We start from the raw sequence: 22,629 nt of genomic DNA on the forward strand, positions 1-22,629 counted from the left end.
CAGTGGGGATTCGAGGTTACAAATGAAATCCCACGGCTCTGACACCACGGCTCTGGGTGGATAAAGCTGGGGTGAACTTGGCGAAGACGCCACAGTGTGAGTAAGCGTCCAACACTCCGAGATGCCTCCTAATCCCTGCTGCTCTGCCCGCATTGGCACAAAATCACCTTGAATCATTACATTTAAGACAGCTGCAGTCTGCATAAGAAAATAAGTAATGAAGAGGTTGACTGAAGGCTGAGCAAGCTACACCTGACCTGTCACTCGTTTGACTCACCACTCGGGCCTGCTGAATCACAATCAGCTGGGATGTGGCCTACAGTGTTGCGTTACAGTCGAGGTAAATTCCTTTCAATGCTGGTATTATTACATCCATTGGTTTAGAAGCAGAGCTGCCAGTAGTCCTGCGAGTCAGTGCATGTGCAATATAAAGGACACCTCATTGTGCTGTCAGCTCTGAAAGATGCATAAGGTTTAAAGAGAAGAACTCAGCTGGAGCTTTTGCATCTTGAGCTGTAACTGTGCGTGCCAGCAGACCTCTGTTAACCATTATTCTCATGCCAGCTGAAGCAGGACAAAGATTTTAGATTTTAGAAATAGGCATCCCTCTACCCCCACCCCAACCACCGCCAGTGTAGCTGCAGCTCTGAGCATCTCAGCTTTATATTGTGGTTATAGTGAGTCTATTAATAGCCACAAAGATAATGCATTTCTTCATTCATTCTTACACACAGCCACCAACACTTGTTGTTTGCAAGCTAGATATGCACAAACACACAAGCACACAGTCAGTCACACACTGAACCCTGTGAATTGCACCATCGCTGTCTGAACACTGTTCAACAGGTAGATGTATCTGCAGCTGCAAGTCTGAGCCCAGCAGCCTTAAGTTCACCTCGTTTGTTTTTTCCAGCACAAGTGCAGAGAGCGCACTCGTGGCTCCCTTTAATGAATCGACGTGAAATTATCAGACGGACAATGCAGTTGTTGATGGTGCAATCAGGCATGCCCATGCGCGATCTCACTGTTGCAAAAGAAGTAACACTTGCACTCATGCATTAGTCAGCCTATGGAGGTTGTGAAAGGTTTGCAACAGAACCAGAAACGGACGTGTAACGTTTCCCGCTGGCAGATTTCAAGAAATAGGTGCCATAGTTGAGCTCCACCTTCCAGATTAAGAAGGGGGAAAAAAAGTGGCACCAGTGTTGTAATAACAAGTAAGTAGTAGATTTCTTACCTTTAGAGTTTGAAGCGTCCCATGCTCTGAGAGGAGAGGCTGGAGTGACAACAGTTGTGGAGTGAGCTCTGAGATGGGAAGCGTTACATCACCGTAACACTGTCGAGCTCACAAAGTCTGTTCGGCGACCGAGTGTTAGAGTCGGCAAAGATGGGAGCCCGCAAGAAGTCATCAGATGATAAACAACTGGGGTCCGACCTCGGGGGGTTAATGCTGCTGCGGCGAACGGGCCATGCGGCTGTCTCCAAGTTCTCTACTGGCGCACTCCGAAGCAAGTTGTGGATGTGATGCGTGTTGGTGCAGCGGAGGCAGCCGAGCTCAGTTATCTGCTCGCAGCTGGAACGCGTGCCAGCCTTCTAGTGTTCCAGCTGTGCAGCTCACAAACACACTGCAGAGCCACAGTCCCGCCTATTGGTAGTATCACTGCAACACCGCCACAGCCTGTCCACGGGGCTTTTCATCATCTGATCGCTTTTCTGAGAGATCGAGGCGTCCTATCAGCCGGGATCACATATTTCAGGTAACACACGTTTCAGGTAACGTGTGTTACCTGAAAAAAAAAAACTCGTGAGTGCGTGCTGTTTAGCAGATGATATATGATGTAGTCGTTTTGGGTTTTTTTGTTTTTTGGAGGGTATTTTGGGGTGGTGGGGGGTTGCCCTAAATAAGAGGCAGTAGTGCAGCGGTATGAAGGGAAAATCACATCTTTATCATTTTTATTTTTATTTTAAATGTATCTAATAAATATATTTGTTTCACAATATAAAAAATATGCGGCATTTTTGCTTATGCGTCGAAAGGTCAAAAGTCCTCCCAAAGATCCCTCAGGATATTTATTAATTTATACATAAATGTATTCATTTAATGATTTATTTCAGTCACATTCCTACAGCCCAGCTACCTGTTGCTATAGATCACAGCTCTGGCCCTTCATTACGTCACGCGTTGCATTCAGGTCGAGCAGGAATAAGTCAAAAAAAACAAAGGCACCATTAAATACTAAAAATACAGTATTTTGCTGAAGTAATTTAAGCGCAGCGACCAAAAAATTGTTTATTAGATAAGATTTTTTTAGTCATCTTTAAAAAATATTTTAGACAGTATTTTATAAATAAGCGGTATAAATAATAATCATTTTTCGTTTTCTTCTTAGAAACAGAAAAACAATCAGTTAAATAAATCATACCACGTATTTTGATATTAAGTCTAACCGACTTTCTTCATGTTCGGGTTTTACAGACCAAGCTTTAAATAATGCAACAAATATCGTACGCTCCGGGGTACAAGTTTGATGTTTCCGAAAACTTTGAAAGCAGCATTTCATGATTCCGCCCCACCAGGAAGACGCAGAGAACAAGAACTAACCATAGGTGAGTTTAAAAAAAGAACTTTTTACATTTTACATTAAAAGAAAAGCGATAAATACTTCGAGGTTAGCCACACTTAACCGAGGTGTCTAATTACGAATGTATGCTAATTAGCTGTAGGCTAGGTTACACTGAATAGTGCAAAAATACTTTCTGTGGTTGGGTTTTTTCAAATAGATGAAATGCAGTGTGTGGTGTATTTAAATAACATACGTACAAGTATATCATATATACATAAGAGGCTGAAGAAGTTGCTTAGACGAGTGACAAAACGTTTCTCCCACTGAAAACATTACGTCCAGATAATTGAGCATGCGTCAACACAACATGAAATTGTAGTGAATAGTGTATGTTTTATACTCCTTCCAGCTGAAAGGTGACATTCGATTTCATAAACCAATAATAACTTTCACAGTGATGTTTTATATAGTTTGAAATCCGACATATTATTGAAGAATTTCAGAATATTCTTACTGAACTAAACTTAGGCCCGTATACATTTATTATTATGTTTTATAAGCAAATTCTATAAAATTAACTAGATTAGGAGTTTTTGAAAAGTTCTGACAAATTAGGCCATTAAGACTCCATATTTAGTCCCCTTTTAAAAGTCATTTATGCAAGTTCAATTTCATTACCTGTTTTGTTGATTTATTTGTATGTTTGTTTTTTACATTTTTATTGTAATGTTAATGTTTTGAAATATTACAAACGGGCCGGATGTGGAGCCGCTCTTTCTCAAAAATATTTCAACAGTATTGTCATTTCATGGAATTTCCCTCTCTTGGATCACTCTCTTACAGGAACAGGGGTGAGGAGGCCAAGAGAGAAGGATTTTTTTTTTTTTTCCTTTTCGACAACAGCTAACTGCGTCTGTTTACCTCAATGGACAGTCGAGAGGTGGGAGATTTACTGGACGAGTGCCTCGGGGCAGCAAAAGCAGCAGGTCGGCAGTCCACCGGGGTGTCTGAGGCAGAGCGGCTGAACTACTGCAGCTGCAGAGGTCAGACACAAGATGGTGCTGTTTAGTGTTTTTTGAGCATGTGAGATACTCAGAGATTTGGGTCAGGCTCAAAGGTGAGGTGGAATTATGCTTGCATAAGCTCTGTACAGCTCTGTGGCTTTCATGGCATGAATTTGACACTTTGTGGTGTCTTGCATTTTATAGGGTGAACACACACATACTATTACATGTTACTGCTAAACAAGGGAGAAAAACATGCTCCATTTCACTTAGATTTTTCATATAAATGATGTTTTGCTGCTGATTTTAGAATCTTAGACCTAAAGTTGTCCAAAGCAGCTTAAACTAAGTCTAAGTAAACGAAGTCTTCCTTTTGGGAACTTCCTGTTATTGGTTCAAACAGCAGTACATTTCTAAACAGCAATCCATCCAGCTTTTCCTTGTGTTGCGTTGATGTGAATCTTTCATGCTTTTTTTTTTGTATATACTTTTTCTAATGGTGGATGCTAATATTAACCATGGTCAAAATTTCAAATAAAGAGGTCAGTTTATGTACTAGTAATCCCGTGTAGCTGGAATGTAGTCACTGTAGGTAAAGATATTCTTTTGTGAATACATTTTGAAAACATCAGTGTATCTTAAGCCCAATACTGTTTGCTCAGCTGGATTTTATTTCCTGTAGACTCGCTGTGTGCCGAACTGGCCTCCCTCCTGCAGGAAGCCATGGACATGAAATGGCCTTTTGCACCAGAGAAGTGGCAGTATAAGCAGTCTGTCAGCGCCACTGACAAAACCAACCTCAATGACCTCATCAGCAAGCACTTGTCTCAACTACTGGTAATAATTAAATAATAACCTATTCAGCTCGGCACCCTGTGGTGTCATTGTAAATAAAAACATAAGCACATTCCCAAATGTTGTGTTTACTGTGTCTGCCAGGATCTCCTGAAGGCCTCCATCAGGGCTGAGGAGGCACATTGTGCACTTGCAGTTGTCTTCTTAGTGGACCGCTACCTCTACTGGACTGATGATTCAAGCCTCCTGCTGAAGATTGCCAAGCTTCTCCACAGACGCTACCCCGAGACCCCCATAGCCCCCCAGCTGGTCATACGGCAGGCCAGGCTCTATTTTAACTCGGGTAGAGTGCAGTGAAAGATTGGGATTGATGCTATCTAAGTATTTTTTTGTCTTCTCATCTCTGCGTGATATCAGTGACGCAGGATATATCTAATATGGTAATTTCAGCTACACCGTGAGCACAGAAGCTCCACCCACCAGCTGTTCAAATCTTTTGTCTGCCGGGGGCAACAGATCAGTTTGGCATGTAGGGAGGGGTGAAAGAGCTAAAGCAGTTTTTTTCAGACAGTGAATGGTCTAAAACACATATGAATAACATTATTTTTTTTAACTGTGAATCAAAGCCGTTCTTGGAGAGTGAAATAACAGCAATTTAACGACTATATAAAAACGACTATATAAACTCCTCTCTGATACGTGTTGGATGAGCAGTGCTAATTATTGTTTGGAGAAATTATAGTGATTGACGTAATAACCTGGAAATTGCACATGAACGACTCTCACTCCTTAGTTATTTTTGCCACATTTCATTAAAGGGTAATTTTAAGTGAGGCTTGTGCAGACCTGGGTAAATGCAAACATAATCATTATCTGCCCCACAGGAAAACTGCAGAAGGCAGAGTACATCCTGAGCAGCCTGATTAACAACAGCGGGACGACAGGTAGTTTCCTGTCTGTTCCTCTTCACGGACATTTATTGAGGATTAAACTGAGTCCACAAAAGAAACAAATAATGTGCCTTTTTCTTTTATGTGCAGGTCGTTGGATATACCACTCTGAAAGTGACCGGGTGCTCGTGCAGGCTGTGAGTGTTCAAGTGCGTGGCACGATTTTGCAAAAGCTGGGTAAGGTCACTTTCTTGAAGTGAAATAACAACATTATTTTGTGATTTTTTTTTTTTAAATTGTCTTTGTGTTGTGTTTTAGGCCTGTGGTTAGAGGCAGCAGAGCTAATATGGGCTTCCTTGGTTGGGTACTACTCACTTCCTCAACCTGACAAAAAGGTACCACAGACTATACTATCAGTTGGTTGCCAAAGTTGCCATATTTTGAGGTTTAAATCAGGGATGTCAAACTCATTTGACATTGTCGGACACTCTGCTTTGTGTCAGTTACTTTTTTACTTTGCTGTTGTATAAATGGCCACGATGAAGGCTTTTCTTTAGGAAAAGCTGTTAAATCTATGAAAATACATTTAAAAGTCTAAAATTTTTGTTCCTCCTTCACATTTTCCAAAGCCATTCAGTGGACCAGGTTGAAGTCTTTGACACACTGATTCTGGTCCCCAGGCCTTATGTTTAATGTTTGACTATCCTGGTTTAGATGTTAGTCGGCCCAGTTTACACACTGTGATAAACCTCTGACCTGCAACTCTGTTTATTTTATAGGGTATTGGAACTTCCCTTGGTATACTGGCCAATATATTGGTATCTATGAATAATGAGGACTTCCATGCCTTTAGGACTAATCCAGATATTGATTTTGTAAGTCCGCCTGACATATCTCCATTCATTAGTTGGTTTTTGTAAAAGATTTTGGCTGCGTTATTTATTCTGTCCACGTTACTTGGGGATGGAAATCATCGTCTTCTCTCAGCAGCCCAAGCAGCTAAGATGGCAGTGGTATACAGTCAGTATACTTCACTGTATGTTTTGACCAATGTGGTAAGTTACTTCTACTGAATAATCTCTGTCTACTTGCCTGCAATTGACCTTTAGAGTTCTAGTTTATCGGCATAGATTAATGACGCAGATACCTGAAACTTCCCCAACATACCTAATTTGAACTAAGTTTTATTTCCTGCAGTGATAGAGAATCCTCATAGTCCAGCAAAAGTTTTATGTCTAAGCAAGTAGTTATCAGACAATCCTGCACTGAATATGTTTGCTGTTTTGTTGATAAAATTGAAATTTTCCTTCCTGCAGACTTATTGATTTTTTTGAGTCTGCTGACTGACAGGTGGGAGGCAACCTGTCTCCAGTTGCAAACAGAATTAGACTGCCTGCAATCACTTTCAGACATCACTTTCAAGGTCTGCAAATAACTGATGTGTACTTTATAAACACAAACAGCCAAAATGTTGCAATCAGTATGAGTCAGTCTGCTCTGATAAGTGCAACTTGTCTTTGACACGTTTCTTTGCAACACTGGGCTCAACTCAGTTACTTGTATTCTGGTTGTATCCTGGTGATATTCCTATGTAAAGGCAAGGTTGCAGAGCGCCTTTGTCATTTTGCAGTTAATCTGCCATCCTGCAGCAACTGCGTCACTATTTGTGGAGGAATTTCCATTAGGTTCTGGTTGGACTCTAAATGTTTAATAGTTACTGCAAAATTCTGGTTAACATGAATTTCTGTACTTATGTACTAAGGTTGACATTCATTGCGAACCATGGCACATGTTTGCAATAATTTTGGTTGTGTTGTGGTCTTCAACTACTGTTTTCTCTAGTGTGACTGCAGCATTAGACAACTTACCCCATTGAATGCAATGCTCCATCAAAAAAAGGAATTTTTAAAACTTCTTAACGATTTTTAAAGCCTGTATTTAGCCTGTGATAGTTTTTGTTTTTTCAAAACTAAACACTTAAACGATTTTGAATTCAGTACCACATTAGAACTGAGCAATGTTAACTACTGTGGTTAATCAGTTTGTCTTTCAACACTACCTGTGTTTGGGAACTGACGTGGAGGGCAAACAATTTTGTTGCTTGATGAAGCATGTCACTTGATCAGCAAGCCGGAGTCACCTTTGCCATATTTTATGTTGGATAACGTGTCAGGTGATTCTGTTAGTGACCGCTTAGGACTCTTAGCATGCCAGTTAAGCAACCACAGTGCTGCACCGTGCTGCCGACATACCTGAAGAATGTGGTTTGGCCTTTTCCTTAATAAGCGAGGCCTTCCTGAATAGCAATGTGTTGCTCCAAAACCAAAAATTATATTGGTCCATATAAGGGATGTTTCAGTATTCTTTTATTGATGATAACCATGATATTTAAAAAACTAAATATTATTATGTGGTTTTGTATAGTTACTTAGAGATTCTCCACTTTCCAACGCTTGCATTTTGAGTGTAATTCATTTGCCCCCCAAAAAAACACAAGTTAGAGATGAATTTGACTAATCCTTCTTAATCTGTAATTGTGGTTTTTAGCACTGATAATAACAGACTAAAAATCTGGTGTCTGACAGCCTTAGTTCAGCATAAATGAGGTCATCACAGAGATGCAAGTTTCCCACGTGTAGCCATGTCATTGCTTTGAATAGTGTCCAGATGACAGGCTGGATGGTTCCTCTCCTTTTAACCCAGAGGATGCAACGTCAGTGATTTCCCAAAAAGAAATATAAATTCTGATTAGTCAGTCAGACCACAGGAAAGTTTTCCCCTTTGCCTCAGTCCCAGAGGTAAGAGATATTCTGGATTCTGGTTTTCATGCATAGTTCCTCAACCCAGACAGTGGTTTCTGCTAATGTGTAATAGTTCAAAGATCACAATCATTCAGTATTGGTTTCCACTTTTTCTCCCCACTTTTTAAAATGACCTTTTTTGAATATCATCATTTCGTTATGTCTTGATATGATATTTTCAGGTAAATAGAGGGTTTAAATGATTTGTCAACTTGCATTTTGAGTTTGCTTATATTTACATACAGTGACCCAACTTTACTGGGGATGTATAGCACTGCGCAAAACTTTGAAGCCACCCCTCATTTCTTTATATTTTACTATGAAAATAGGAAAACGTGCAGTGAATTATTTAAACACATAGAAACATACATGGCAATACGGTACAGAAAGCACAGCCTGCACGCAGCTTTCTTCTAATTTGTTTAAGGAGTTTTGGGATCAGTTCTTCAGCGTTCTAAAAGGACATTCCAAAGCTCATATTTGGATGCTGGATGGCTTTTGTTCCACTGACCCTACAGTGTTTCAGTAATGTTGAGGTTTGGGTTCCATTATTTTGACAAGCTCCCCAACACCACTGGCTTAAATGCAGCCCCAGTGACAGAGCCTCTACCGTGTTTTGCAGATGGCTGTAGACCCTCGATGTTGTACCTCTCTCCTGGCCTACTCTGTACAAATTGATGACAATTTGAACCAAATATTTCACATTTGAATTTGTCACTCTGGTTGCCACTGATTTCCAGTGCAGTTTGTGTGTTATTTCCATTCCTATTCCATTTCCATTTTTGATGAGCAAACAAAAAGACTTTCACAAAAAGTTCATCCACTGTAGATAGTTTTTTAGGCCTGACTCCTTTTCTCTTCTCCTCCAATTCTCAGTTTTTTTTAATCACACATGGCAAGATATGCTAAGTAAAATAATAATATATGCCTGTTGAGCTGTGTTATCTTTGGCCTTTTTCGCAGAATTAACCAAAATAATGGGAACAAATTGTGTGTTTTTGTGACAGACTGCTAATAACAAAGTGCCTAAAGATACAAAAGTTAGTTAAAGTGAAGTTAGTTCTATACTAATTTTTCTGTTATGTGTAGACACAATACTGGTACATGCATTGAGTTAGGTTCTTCTTTATGCTTGAATACTGTCAGGTACAAGAACTGCACTGAAAATGAGTGAAAAAGCAGCCAGTGTTCAAAGAAAAAGTCACTCTGCATGGAAGCAAAATATAAAGAAATGAGGGGTGGCTCAGGACTTTTGCACAGAAATGTAGGATTGTAAACTAAATCTATGCTGTGGTTATGTAATTGTTCCTCTGTTTGTGTTTTTTTTAGACAACCCAAGGTACCTGCTTGCTATCATACAGTTTCTCTGTGGAGTGCCCAGATTCTCAAAGACAGTCATTTCTCCAGCAGGCTCAAGAAGCATTTACAATTGGCCTTCTAACCAGAGCAGAGGGTGATCTGGTAACCAGCAAGCAGGAGCTTCATACCTTTCTCAAGGCTGCCTATTCCCTCACTGTCACTCACAAGTGGCTTGGAACTCCTTTGGAGGTTGTAGCACAGGCAGTTCAAGCTTGTCAAAATGCTTTATCTAGTTTTTACAGTTACTGCCACGCAGGTACCCAAGACAAAGACAGCCTGTGCACTGAGATCATGCACCTGGTCACCCAAGTCAAGCTGCTGCTCCGAGTGGAGCCTTTCCTTAATTCAGACAAGGGGTCTTTTATCCCTGATAGCTACAGAAATGTCAAAGACACCTCTGTAAATTTTACTCTTGCAGGTTTCGCTAAGATAATGAGGAGGTTCCAAAAGTATCACAAGTCACTGTGTGAGACCACTAACACACACTGTAGGGATGCTAAAGATGAGCTAGAGATGGACAGAGGAAGGCCGTGTATAACAGCTCTTTGGACAACCACTGGCACACTCAACACAGAGGCTCAGGGAGGCTCACATTCATCCAGCGTGCATATGCCTCAAAAGCCTGAAAGCACAGATATCCTTGACTCATCATGGCAGGAAGTGTCCTTGAAAAGTTCAGGCTCTCCTCAGCCCAGCAGCAGTTATACAGGAAGCAGTGCTATTGGACATAGAGAGGGAGCGACCAATCAGAGCTGTCTACCCACAGAAGTTGATGAAGAAAGGTCAGACGACAAGTCATGGTCTCCTGATGAAAACAAGAAGCGAAACTTACAGGGTTGTAACTCTGGTGTCAATTCTGCACCACCTGCCACTTCCTCCTCCAACATAAGCAGGGATTCAGAAAACCTTGAGATGATAAAAGCTGAAATAGAAACGCTGACCTCTGAAGAGGACGTGGTGTCTGATGCTCGTGAGGCAATAGCTGAAGAATCAGAATCAGAAAGGGTTTTATTGCCAAATGTTGAGCAGGTTTACAACATTAGGAAATTGCTGCGGTACTTAGTGCAAACATAATGTTATACAATGCTTAAATAGACATAAAAATAAGAATTAAAAGTGCTAAGAGGATAGATATGTACATGAGTGCAGGTGGTGATCAGTGCCAGACATGGAATGATGCAGTGAACACAGTGTAGGGTCATGTGTTATTGGTGGGAACAGTCATATGGTTATTGTTCATGAGTCCAACAGCAGAGGGGAAGAAACTGTTCTTATGGCGAGACGTTCTGGTGCGAATGGACCGGAGCCTCCTACCTGAGGGGAGCAGGTCAAACAGACTGTGTCCAGGGTGAGAAGGGTCAGCTGTGATCCGAGCTGCACACCCCAGTGTCCTGGAGGTGTACAGGTCCTGCAGAGATGGGAGTTTGCAGCCAATCACCTTCTCAGCAGAGCGCACAAGGAGTAGTGCAGTCCTTATCCCAGCTATCTATAACATCCTCTTGCTCCCTTGGGGACAGTTTCGGTTCCCAGTCATCATGGGAAAAACTTTCAGCTGATCTGAATTCTTCCACATACAGGAACCCACAACCAAGTAGTATTTCCAAAGCAGGAACTTGCCAAAACAGCGATTCACCAGATTCAGATGGGAGCTTCTTCATTTGTGAAACGGTCGATTTTGAAACAAACGATTCCCCTTCTGATCACATAAACAGTAAAGAGTAAAAAACAGAAAATATGTGCTTTATCAAACCACAACTGATCAAAAGCCCCAAAGTTTACCAAAATGTGGAAACTGAAGTACAACCTGCAACAAACAGCACTTTAGCAATGCAAAATAATCCATCTCAAGCTGTCACAGAACTGTTACCTGTCACTGAAACCTCTACAAAGAGTTCATTTGGAGTCCTGGAGGTGAACCAGAGTTGTTGTCAACAAACTGCAGTGCAGAATGTGCCCCAGAAGAAGAACTCCATGTGCTACAGCTGCCTAGACCCAAGCACTGTAGCTGATGCTGTCCCTATGAAACCATTCTTGTTGTCACAACGGGATTACCAAGCCCTTCTGGCTGGCATTTGCAATGATTGTCTGCTGAAGAGGTTGCACAATGATGAGAAAAAATTCAAGTTGGAGCAGTACAAAAGTGCCCACAGTAAGTTTACATTCCTGCTATTTCTTTGTCACCATCAGTACTTTCTTTCAGCTACAGAAGAACTATGGCTCTAGGGTGTCAGCATCATTCTGTCACTCTAGATAAAAATATCTTAAATGTAAAACATATTATTTATGATCACGCGTTGGATGGATTACTGTGAAATTTTAAACACTCACATTCCCCATCTCCAAACGATATATTTTACTGTCACTTTCCCTGTAGTGACACCATGATGTTCACATTTGCTGTTTTGAGTGAGGTGTCTCAACAGCGACTGGATGGATTCCAGCAGAGTTTGGCACAGATATTTATGTTCAGCACTCGTGATATTTCCATTGCTTTGATTTCATTTTGGAGCATTTTTTCCAGTTCCCCATGATTGCATGATTCACATTTATGACATTCCTTATTTTCTTTCTACACTGGGCTGCGCCTCACTTCATACATAGCCGTTCTGACTCCTTTAACCCTCCCTCACTTTCTTCTGATTAGCTGCACTCTCATGAATAGGAGGTTTAAAATCATATAAGTAGGGATTCTGTGCTCACACCTGCTATATATATCATACAGATCTGCCTATATAAGAATCAGACCATTTACCATCTTCACAGATGGCTTGGCTTTATTTTCCTATTCAATGGGCTACATCCATCCATTTCCTTCCACTTATCTGGGACCAGGTTGCAGGGGCTGCAGCCTAAGCAGGAAAACCCAGATCCCCTCTCTAGCTACCATGTCACATCTGCTGCTTATCACTGAACATAATATTGTGACATGACAAAGATTAGTAGTCATCCATTTATTTTTCCACAGGATGGGTGACAGCCAACGGCAAAGGACTGACCTACCTCACTGACCCACAGATTCACTCCACCAGGATCCCTAAGGGTCCTTCTAACTTTGCTGCCAGAGGGCTCAGTTTGTTCCTGAAATATCAACATGGACCTGAGTGCAATCAGATTTGCCACCTCCTCAAACTACCTCCACTGGACCCAAACTCAAACGTTTCTCCTCAAAAACTTTGAGATGTTGGACACTATTTATTGCTATCCACAAAAAATTAAAAATTAATTAAGGGGCTTGTTTTGGCAATTTTATGGAACTGACTTTCATACTGTTTTCCTTTTTTTAAAATGTACCGATAAATGCATTTTGCACACACAAATCGTAATCTTCAGAAATAAGGATTTAAACACTGTTGTGCAGTTGTCGTTTGTTTTAATCGTTCATATTGCTATTAACTTTTCTTGGAATACTAGAAGTGTAACAAATTTACAAAGAGCTTTTGGGTGCTACATTTAGTTACAAGAGATAAGAGATCATTCTTTCATAAGAGAATGATCTGAAAAGATAAATGCAACAAAATTATTTATGTGGTTTCATTACTGTCAGCAGATTATCAAACAGTTAACATCTTAGGCTCTTTTTGTCAGGTGGTCAAAAATCTCACACCTGACAGGATTTTTTGTTATTGTACCTTTTTTTTTTTTTTGTTGGAAGTCACAAAAAACATGTGACTGCAGTCACAAGGAAACATGATTTGATAAGAGAAAAAATATTTTTGAAAAGATGTTATCCATCACTGTCTCCTCTCTATGAGTGGATTGCTGCCTAACTGGAAAGAGAGTTTTGCAGTGAATCACCTGATGCTGTTTGAAGTCGTTTTGAATGCTATTATGGAAGATTTTAAGTAGTAGTTTGTCCTTTTAGTGGGATATAAAAACATGTCATGTTAGCTGTTAAGCTTATTTGCAAAAGTGGTTAGCACTGTCGGCTCATAGCAAGAAGAGTCCTGGGTTCGGATAAGTCTGGGGCCTTTATGTGTGGCGCTGTCCCCCAATCAACTCCTTTTGGACTGAAAAATGATCCAATATCCCGGGCTGTAAAATCCCTCTATCGCTGTGCTTGCTCGGTAATGTTGCACAACTTGACAAAATGTCTCATAATGCACATCCGCATAACCACACAATGTGTTCATGCACATATGACTCCCACACAATTCTAATGACATATAAAATATGCAAATATGTGCAACTGTTGTATTGTCTTCTTTTCTTGTTTGTATCACTTCACATTTTGACCTTTTGTAATAATATAGATAAAAAATTAATGAACTTTGATGATAGAAGCCAGCAATGTTTAGTGAACCGGGAAATCTGTAAACAGGCTACATGAAGATGATGATTATACAGTCTTCTCTACTGAAATATTTTTGGTTTATATGGTCCAGTGAGTGAGTGATAGATAGATATTTGAAATAGATACTTTATTGATTGCACAAGGGAAATTGATGTGTTACAGCAGCACGATGAAGGGTACAGTCTACAATAAACAGCACAGTTAAAAGAAGTGCCACAGGTGCCTGGGCCTTATACTATGAGATAGTGCAGGAATTTATATATTTACAACAGTGATAGAAAACAAAAAAAAAGAAAAATGATGTTAGTAAGACTGACATTTGTAAGGGAGAAGTGCAAATTGCATTAATAAATTAGATGTACAAATTAAATCGTGAGAAAAAGCTGCATGGACGTACAAAAATATGCATTGGACCATACGCCTGAAAATTAACTGCAATATTAGAAACGCGTTCTTGTATAGCATAACTATAAGTTTTGTATAGGCTTATATATGTAATTAATGCATTTTAAAATAGGTTTGTAGGTTTATCTAAAGCTATTAGGTCTGCTGACTGCAGTCATACACCTCTACAATCACATGACAATGATGTCATTCATGAGCACATGTTTACCCGTCCCCTGTTGTGGCTTTATGAGCTGCCCTCTTTTGTAAACACAGCATGCTTTACCCTTGGCCCACTGTGCGCAGTATGACACAGTATTACTAAGCACTGTTATGAATATTCAACTGGAAAGCGGTGTATTTTTGAAGTTTGTCCTCACTGTAAGTGCACTGTATGAATAGAGTTGCCATAACATTATGAGCACCTACAGATAGAGTGAATAACACCGATGTTCTCTTCATCGTGGCAGCCATTAGTGGGTGGGATATGTTAGGGAGCAGATGAAAATTTTGCCCTCAATGATGTGTTAGAAGGACGAAAAACTGCAAGCATAACGATTAGCGTGAGTTTGACAAGCGCCAAACTGTGACTGTTTGGAGACTGAGTCATAACATTTCCAAAACTGCAGCTCTTGTGGGGTGTCACCCCGGTATCTGTGAAAAGTGGTCCATGAAGAACAGTGGTGAACCAGAGACTCAGTCATGGACAGCCAAGGCTCACTGATAAAACAAGGGGAGCGATCCAGTGGACGAGCTGCTGTAGCTCAGATTTAATGTGGTTCTGATAGAAAGATGTCAGGATACAGAGTGCATCACACAGTATTAGGCAGGTGGTCATAATGTGGTTATGTTTTCACTTTGGTTGCAGAATTTGTACAATTGTAAGCAAATAAAGTCTACACACACTCTGCTGTACGAGTCTCTTGCCCTTAGAAAACATTAATCAGCTTTTAATGTACACAGATATTGTCACTGTCAACACTCGAATCTGAACTTCACCCCTCAGATGTTGGTTTAAACTAAAGCCCAGAAGCATCTAGGCCTGTCTGGTCATCTGTCAGCATATATAAGGAAGTGCGGCTCCTCTAGAGCACCAGAGACTTCGCAACTACCTGTGAGAAAGTCTGTGGATTCCTCGAAGATGAAACTCTTTGTGGTGTTAGTGTGCGTGCTGGCAGGCTGCCTGGCAGAGAAACCTCGCCCGTGCAGTAAGTAAAAAAAGGAAATCGGAGACGAGCTCTGTTGTGGTTACAGTGATAGTTCACTGTTGGTTTCTCATTGCTGTTTTCGCTTGCTGACTTGTAAATCTTATTAAATAATTCTGTTTTCTCTTATTTCACGCAGCAAGCCCTCCCCTTCTGACTGGAGCCCTCATTCTTGTGAGTTTATGCTTTGTGTACTTAAAACTTTTGCTATTGCTATTAATTATGAGGGGGAAAAGAAGCCTCTTGTTGTACATTAGCAATGTTTGATTGAAACATAAAATATTACCCACTGTTCACCCAAACATTAAACATGTTTGGGTGAACAGTGGGTGAAAAGCATTTAAAAAAGAATAAAAGCGTGTCAGCCAGTGCATCTGGGATAGGAAGATATGTGATGAAAGAGCATGTGGACACAGTGCAATATGGGGGGCAGTGGAGATGACAACCTCTGTCCATCTCCAGACATTTCAGCGCTCAGGTCAAGGTCCAGCAGCTGCTCTTACTTTAACCATCTTCAGTGTGAGCCTTGATTGATGTTTATGGCGAGTGAGCATGTGTGGCCTGCCTGACAGTGTGGAAAGGAAACAAAGAAAATGAAAGTTGTACTTGAACCAAACGTGCAGCCAGATTTAATGGTCATTCATATTCTGTGTGAACGACAAAGATGTAAACAATCTTGCATTCTGTTTCTCCAGTCCACACAGAATGAAAAGCTTTGGCTGTATGCCAAATACTTCTACGATGCATTGGGACAAAAGGTCCGGCTCACGGAGCAGGGGAACTACCAGAAAAAGCCGTTCACCTATGACGCCCTGCTGCTCTTCAGAGAGGTGACCAAAGCAAAAACAAAAGAACGTCTCAAATATTTGTTTTAGTGTGCAAATTACTGCTGATATGATTCTACTGAAGTGAAGACGCACGAGGCCAACAACACAACATGTTATAAGAAAGTATTTTCTTTCCTTAATGTTTTAATGAAATAAAATGGGAACTAATTTTATTGCATTAGTTGAACATGAGTTCAACTAATGCAATAAAAAGCAGGCCATATTTAAAAAAGAAAACTTGAGAATGACACCATATTTAATTAGTTTAAGGTTAGCACATCTTTCTCTGGATTTGACTAAATATATGGCATAATTTTGGATGCGAGCACCTATGTATAACGCAATCGTGTGTGTGTGTGTGTGTGTGATGATTATTACTGAAATAACCCTCTTCTTTAGACTGAATAATATCATATTTAACTGCAAAGAAAGTTGATCTAAAGCGATTCCCATTCTCACCCCACAACTCATGCACCAGGCTGCCATGTATGAGATTGACGACAAAGCTCGTACATGCAAGAAAAAGCCTCTGAGGGCAGACTTCCATCCTATGGAAATCCCAATTAATTCATCTCTGGTGGGCCAAGCCGTTTTGGGCAGCTCATCTGGAGTCGGTCAAGGACTCCTGGTCAACACCTGGACTGGAAATCTTTCTGGAAGTACAGGTGAGTTGGCATCTAATGTTCAGAACTGTCATCCTGACTGTTTATGTGCACTCTGTTTATGGACACATTTCATCTCTGTCCTTCCAGAAAATTACGTGACCACCTTCACTGAAATCGGATGCATTCCAGTCAACACTAAGTACCAGACACAAGAGTATGGATGGGTGTTGACAGAGTTAGTTTCCTCTCAAGTCTATAGTGTGAAAAACGTAGAATGTGACACGTTTGTATGCGTCCAAGTAAAAGCTGTGTTGCTTTGTTTGTGCTCACCAGCTTCTTCAACAACGTCATTGGGATTTCTGACCCCGGTCAGCTCAACCCCCCCGACTACTGCCCAACAGAGATGACGGCAAATGGAGAGCAGTCTGAAGATTTCACCAGCTTCTTCTTTAAGCTGCAGTGAAGGCTTTGGCAGGTTTTTACCTTACACAGTGCAGTGAGATCACCAATGTTGTGAAATGCCATTATATAAATAAAACTGAATGGCATGTAATTGCATATAATATGCCGTCTCCTCCTTATTCCTGTTTGAAACATGGAGGGCAAGTTTGACCTCATTGTTCTTTCTGTGTATCTCTAACCGGGATGAATTTTGCTTTCTTTCTGGCATACAGAAAATGATGAAGAGGTTTTAACTCTGCTCCAACATCTGTTTTTTTTTTTTTCTGCAACAGGTTATTGCCTCTCATATTTGCTTTTCTTACTTCCCATTTTCTAACACTGTGCTGTGGCTGCATGTTGTGTTCATCAATAAAAATGTAACACATGATTGCATGCGGTGTATTTCTTGACTCGTTTCATAAGTAAAGGTAAAGAAGGATGTATTCACAAAATCTGTCTATTGACACCAAAAAAAACATATTAATGTGACCTAATCGTTTCAGGAAAAAAGTCATGGAGGATCAAAAATCTTTGTGTTTAATGCCCACCTTGCTGGTTTCCAGTCATTCCTTGTTTTCTGTGTGGGTTCACCAGACATAGTTTCCAGCTTATTAAAGTAGTTTGTGTACATATGAGGTGGGAGTGGTTAAGGTTACAAAAGCTGCTTTTTTACATTGTATCTACATGCAGTCTATCCTCTCAACTCTCTCTTCAGTCAGCCTTCTAGCTCCTCCCCTTGGTTTGTTAGTTGGGGGTCAAAACAGCTAAAACGCAGTTTCTATTATTAAAAAGTAATTCCCCTTGACCTTTATTCTGACATAACTGGTGTATTGAGAAATGACAAACAAAAAACTTGGCTGCAGATACAGAATGGGAGTATCACCTGCTTGTTTTTTAAGAAAGTGAGATTTTTAAAGCAGTATCATATGAGCAGCTGTTGCAGAGGAAAACGTTCAGATCTGCAGTCTGACAGCATGAAGGTCCTCGTCCTGCTTGTGTGCCTGTCCGTGGGCTGTCTCGCTCAGAGACCACGACATTGCAGTGAGTATGTAGACTTTAAAGTCTTCTTTCTTCAAATGTCTCCAAATGCAGCAGTTCTCTTGCTTTAGCATCAGAACTGATGGTGCTGATTTGTTTTTGATTCAGTATAGAATGACCAAGTTAGCAATGCAGCACATATGTGTTACATTGTACATTAGAAATGTTTGGGTGAATAGTAGGTAAAAAGCATTTAAAAAAGAATAAAAGTGTGAGATAACTTGTCTGCCAGTGCATCTGGGATAGGCAGAAATGTAATGAAAGAGCATGTGGACACAGTTCTATCTCAAATGTCTCAGTGCAATATGGGGAGCAATGGAGATGACATCTTCTGTCCATCTGCTACATTGCTAACTTGACCTGCTGACCTGGGTGGTCAACAGGTCAGTGGGCAGAAGACTTTTATCCTCCAAAATCCTTCTTTAATTTTCACAGGATACCCACCACTGATGAGCGGAAGCCTGTCTGTGGTAAGTCTCCTCTCATATCCCTCGATTACATTTGAGTGTTGCAATAACAACTGATACTTAATGCAGTTGTTAGTTATTCAGAGTAATCTGCAATGACAAACATTTGCCTCTGTTTGAAAGTCCACTGCAAGTCAGAAGCTGCTGGCGTTCTCCAAGTACATCTATGATGGACTGGGAGAGCGCATCCGCTTCAGACAGTTTGGACTCTATGACAATAAGACCTACCACCTTGATGTGCTTCTACTGTACAGAGAGGTAGCGCCGACACAGCAGTAATATTTGCATTCAAGTTTATCCTGTATACCATAAATGACTGTAATGGTGCCCTGTCCTCTAGGGTGTTATGTATAAAATAAACAACAAGAACCGCACATGCACTAAGCAGCGTCTGAGCCCTGACTTCCACCCGCTGGCAGTTCCAAGAAATGCCACCCTGATGGGCCAGGTTGTGTTAGGTGCCTCCTCTGGTCCTGGACAGGGAGTCCTGGTCAACAGTTGGTACGGGGAGCAGAAGATGAAGACGGGATCAGGTACAATAAGAGGAAATCAAAGCGAAAAATTGCAAAGTCATGTGTTAGTTTGTAACACATGACATTCTCTTACATAAGCTTGTGTTGAACACAAACAAACCTGCTCGTCTGGTTGCGCTGCCTCAGCTCCCATGTGATCCACTTCTTGTTTCTGCAGCCAAGTACTTTACCACTGTCACCCATTTTGGATGCATCCCCGTCAGTACTCTGTACCACACCAGCAGCGGTGACTGGGTGGTCAACAGGTCAGTGGGCAGAAGACTTTTAATATTGTTCTAGAACTTTCATGCATGTTTCCATAACTTAAATCTTAAGTTATGGCTGAACACGCTTGGAACGATCTTGCCACTAAAGTGGACGCGCAACGGACATGCTCAAGCATGTTCATCATAGTTTAAACCCCTTGTTTTGCACAACGGAATACGGCCACCCGTCTGCAGCTAAACACCCCAATAGCTTTTGTAATAGCTTTGGACTGGGCAGCAAAGGGCTATCGCTTGACAGACCCACCACGCGCACCATACACATACATTTTTTCTTCTTTTTCGAATCTTCGGATCACGTGCGTGCCGAACCGTGGAGTGGGATCGGTTCAGATTACGGATCAACCGTGATCCGCTGCACCACTACAGTCCTACCACACCGCAAGGTGAGGCAGATCATCAAGTGGAAAAGAAGCGAATCTCAGTCTCTCTAAGTCCAGGTGGGAAGGCAAGTATAGTTATACCAGTTATACCAGCCATCTATTTCACCGGAGGAATCCACCTCAGGAACAATTCAGCATACAAAAAATTCAGTTTCTGAACAATAAAGTGCAAAACAGACTTAAACTGAGACATACAATATGTGCTCACCGATCTCAGTGCATCACGGCCGAAGACAATGGTATGGTGTCTCTCGGTCGGAACATGCGGGGCTCTAAATAAGGTAACAGGGTATGGTTTTTTTCTTTAATGACAGTAATACGACGTGAAGGAAAATAAACATAAGTTGCGCTTCAAGTGTTACCTTACTTCTGGAAGCAGATTGAGATGAACTTTCAGGCAATTGATAACAACTAGAGCTAATGAAGGCTAACAGTTTAACTCCACGCGGTACTTTCTAAAGTCGCCAGAAAACTGCAGCATTCGCCTGTTTACTCGCTTTGGCTACTTTTAACATGAAAGGTAGTAGAGCTGGGCGATATATCGAGATATAAGATGTGACAATATCCTTTATGTCGATATAGTCTATGTTACGTTATAATTATAGTTGCGGAGCCGCAAGTTTGCCTCTCTTTCGTCCACTTTTGTCTTTACGCAACGTTACTCGACCTCGCCTCTCCTTCACTGAACACACTCCCCCTCCTCCCCCATCGCTTCACCTGCAGGCAGCGACAAGATGGACATGGCAAATCTCCGTTAATGAGTTACTGCGCATCGCCCCGCGTGGGGCTGGACGGCGTCAACGTGTTAACGAGCTAGCCACGCTAACGAGCTAGCCACGCTAACGCCATGCACGGCCTGAAATCCTTTCATTTTCTCAAAAGTTGACTGCGCGCCTTTTGTATGAATTCTGGTTGTGCTTGATGACCGCGAACCGATTTTATGTGATACACAGCGCTCAGCAATCTGTCAAAAAATGTTTTAGTTCGACTTTGGTAAGCTACGGAGCTGCACCGCTTGATGGATTGTCGGAGCATTACGGCTACCGAGGAGCCTCGCGGAGTAATACGTACTGTGCTTCAACGTAATATTACCGTATTGTGTGTGTATAAGGACCATAAATGGCACCTGTTCAGAGACATGGTTACGAAGCGGATTTCAAACTCCAGGCTGTCAGTCACACAGTAGAAGTTGGGAACAGAGCAGCTGTGAAATCTGTCTATGTTATTATGCTCAGCGTCTTTTAGTTTACATTTTGACTGCACAATTGTGAGCTCTTTGTTATGCACAAAACAACATAGTTTTCTTTTATTTATAGAGCATCATTATTTAATAAATGCTCATAATTTATTTTTGAGTAGTTTTTTTCATGTACATCTGTGCTGTATGTTAATAAAAGTGCCTGTGTGACATCTGGGACACAGCTTTGACTAAGAACTCTCTTTTTGTTCCTACTTTATGGCTTTAAAAAAATATCGAGATATATATCTTATATCGCCATCCAGCTAAAAAATATCGAGATATGAATTTTGGGTCATATCGCCCAGCTCTAAAAGGTAGCTGATAACCAGCAAACATATGTGCAGCACAGTTGCTTACAAACTTTTATCTAATACTTTTTCCAACTCAAAAACTTCAGTCTCTCAGGGATCAAAATTTTATAGCGCAGCTCTCTTTTTCTCCTGCCAGCACGCGACTACACACACGTAGCAGCGAAAACAGAGCAAGTGGGCGGGACACACAGCGGCAGGCTGCTTTCCCATTGGTCAACACATACTGGGACCTGTGTATTCTGATTGGTTCGGCAGGCTGTCCATTTCTCCTCATATTTATCACTCCTTAAAGTGGTACCCTCCTTTTATGTGGGTTACACATTGGATTAGTCCAGGGGTGTCGAACTCCAGGCCTCGAGGGCCGGTGTCCTGCAGGTTTTAGATATCACCCTGGGTCAACACACCTGAATCAAATGATTAGTTCATTACCAGGCTTCTGGATAACTGCAAGACATGTTGAGGAGGTAATTTAGCCATTTGAATCAGCTGTGTTGGATAAAGGACACATGTAAAACCTGCAGGACACCGGCCCTCGAGGTCTGGAGTTCGACACCTGTGGATTAGTCGATCCCCAAAAACTCAACCCGCCATTTTTCTGCATGAATGCTGAGCAGGGGGATGAAGACGAGCCAGTAACATTTCTCAGCTTGTTTAAAGAATGATTTTACAAAGGGTGGTGACAAAGATGATGATGATGATGATTCACTGAACTGCATTGCTGCCATTCATAAACAAGCTTCATTTGGTTAAAATTCATGCCAATATTCAATCAGTGTATTTTCATACATATTATACAGTCATCAGATTGAGCAGCGTTTCCTCTAAAATCTATTTTTAATCACACTGTTTCTCTTTTTTAATCTTTTCAAATAACAGTTTATCAGTTAAATTAGTGTTTGAACATTTATGTCATAAGAAAATAAAAACTAATTCAGAAAAGTCGAGCCTGATACTTTATTCCTGATACTTTTTTCACTGATCTGTACAAACTGCAGTAGGAGTGCGGACTAACAACGCAAAGACTAAAGGCAACTGGTATGTCCCAGGGGGTGGCATGTTGGACAAAGTTCAGGAGTATCCCACCAAAGAAGATCCTGAAGCTGAAGAAGCATTTTGTCAAAAATTCCCACTTCAAGAAGCCTTCAAATGAATATTTTAACCTCACACCTACCACAACAAAACTGGATGAATGCAGAAATAAATCTATTGAATTATGAGGTTGAAAGTC

At 41.0% G+C, this 22,629-nt stretch overlaps 4 protein-coding genes across 12 annotated transcripts in view; 3 read left to right on the forward strand and 1 right to left on the reverse strand.

Moving 5' to 3' along the window:
* Positions 1–1,697, reverse strand: part of LOC100692458 (RAS guanyl-releasing protein 2) — a 39,740-nt gene extending 38,043 nt beyond the window's left edge. Inside the window, exon 1 of one of the 3 annotated variants that reach the window (XM_013274528.3) lies at positions 1,238–1,697. The gene's annotated coding sequence lies outside the window, so the exon portion shown is untranslated. The remainder of the gene's footprint in view (positions 1–1,237) is intronic. The other 2 variants (XM_013274527.3, XM_005455196.4) reach the window with 2 other exon arrangements.
* Positions 917–13,599, forward strand: alpk1 (alpha-kinase 1). 3 transcript variants are annotated; one of them, XM_025905596.1, is made up of 10 exons: positions 918–1,217; positions 2,477–2,607; positions 3,408–3,607; positions 4,251–4,405; positions 4,508–4,706; positions 5,248–5,307; positions 5,404–5,490; positions 5,572–5,648; positions 6,033–6,128; positions 9,384–13,599. In XM_025905596.1, the coding sequence occupies exons 3-10, from the start codon at positions 3,490–3,492 to the stop codon at positions 10,485–10,487; spliced, it is 1,896 nt and encodes a 631-aa protein (XP_025761381.1). In that variant the 5' UTR covers positions 918–1,217; positions 2,477–2,607; positions 3,408–3,489; the 3' UTR covers positions 10,488–13,599. The 3 variants fall into 3 exon arrangements, with proteins under 3 accessions (XP_019205634.1, XP_025761381.1, XP_019205636.1); XM_019350089.2 differs by lacking the exon at positions 2,477–2,607 and having other exon boundaries at positions 917–1,217; XM_019350091.2 differs by lacking the exon at positions 6,033–6,128 and having other exon boundaries at positions 921–1,217.
* A 1,541-nt stretch (positions 13,600–15,140) lies between these two features.
* LOC100699219 (ependymin) lies at positions 15,141–17,420 on the forward strand. Its single transcript, XM_003450366.5, has 6 exons — positions 15,141–15,296; positions 15,433–15,467; positions 15,989–16,123; positions 16,599–16,785; positions 16,873–16,960; positions 17,059–17,420. Exons 1-6 carry the CDS (start codon positions 15,230–15,232, stop codon positions 17,186–17,188), a joined length of 642 nt encoding a protein of 213 aa, XP_003450414.1. The 5' UTR covers positions 15,141–15,229; the 3' UTR covers positions 17,189–17,420.
* Positions 17,421–18,052: 632 nt separating this feature from the next.
* Positions 18,053–22,615, forward strand: LOC100692727 (ependymin). 5 transcript variants are annotated; one of them, XM_025905598.1, is made up of 7 exons: positions 18,053–18,207; positions 18,640–18,674; positions 18,795–18,929; positions 19,012–19,204; positions 19,362–19,449; positions 21,538–21,730; positions 21,939–22,163. In XM_025905598.1, the coding sequence occupies exons 1-6, from the start codon at positions 18,093–18,095 to the stop codon at positions 21,689–21,691; spliced, it is 720 nt and encodes a 239-aa protein (XP_025761383.1). In that variant the 5' UTR covers positions 18,053–18,092; the 3' UTR covers positions 21,692–21,730; positions 21,939–22,163. The 5 variants fall into 5 exon arrangements, with proteins under 5 accessions (XP_025761383.1, XP_025761382.1, XP_005455254.1 ...); XM_025905597.1 differs by having other exon boundaries at positions 21,538–21,729; positions 21,929–22,163; XM_005455197.3 differs by lacking the exons at positions 21,538–21,730; positions 21,939–22,163 and adding an exon at positions 22,397–22,433.
* Positions 22,616–22,629: the final 14 nt, after the last annotated feature.

This window comes from Oreochromis niloticus, linkage group LG3, assembly GCF_001858045.2.
Source record: "Oreochromis niloticus isolate F11D_XX linkage group LG3, O_niloticus_UMD_NMBU, whole genome shotgun sequence".
NCBI classification, from domain to species: Eukaryota; Metazoa; Chordata; class Actinopteri; order Cichliformes; family Cichlidae; genus Oreochromis; species Oreochromis niloticus.

Bases quoted from the DNA above. Each gene is read 5' to 3' on its own strand.
- alpk1 (XM_019350089.2), top strand. From the start codon at position 3,490: ATGGACAGTCGAGAGGTGGGAGATTTACTGGACGAGTGCCTCGGGGCA. The intron at 3,608-4,250 runs GTCAGACACAAG...TATTTCCTGTAG, and splicing joins GAACTACTGCAGCTGCAGAG to ACTCGCTGTGTGCCGAACTG. The intron at 5,649-6,032 runs GTACCACAGACT...TTTATTTTATAG, and splicing joins TTCCTCAACCTGACAAAAAG to GGTATTGGAACTTCCCTTGG.
- LOC100699219 (XM_003450366.5), top strand. From the start codon at position 15,230: ATGAAACTCTTTGTGGTGTTAGTGTGCGTGCTGGCAGGCTGCCTGGCA. The intron at 15,468-15,988 runs GTGAGTTTATGC...CTGTTTCTCCAG, and splicing joins TGACTGGAGCCCTCATTCTT to TCCACACAGAATGAAAAGCT. The intron at 16,786-16,872 runs GTGAGTTGGCAT...CTGTCCTTCCAG, and splicing joins AAATCTTTCTGGAAGTACAG to AAAATTACGTGACCACCTTC.
- LOC100692727 (XM_013274505.3), top strand. From the start codon at position 18,093: ATGAGCAGCTGTTGCAGAGGAAAACGTTCAGATCTGCAGTCTGACAGC. The intron at 18,675-18,794 runs GTAAGTCTCCTC...TCTGTTTGAAAG, and splicing joins TGAGCGGAAGCCTGTCTGTG to TCCACTGCAAGTCAGAAGCT. The intron at 19,450-21,537 runs GTCAGTGGGCAG...TTCTCCTGCCAG, and splicing joins GGTGACTGGGTGGTCAACAG to CACGCGACTACACACACGTA.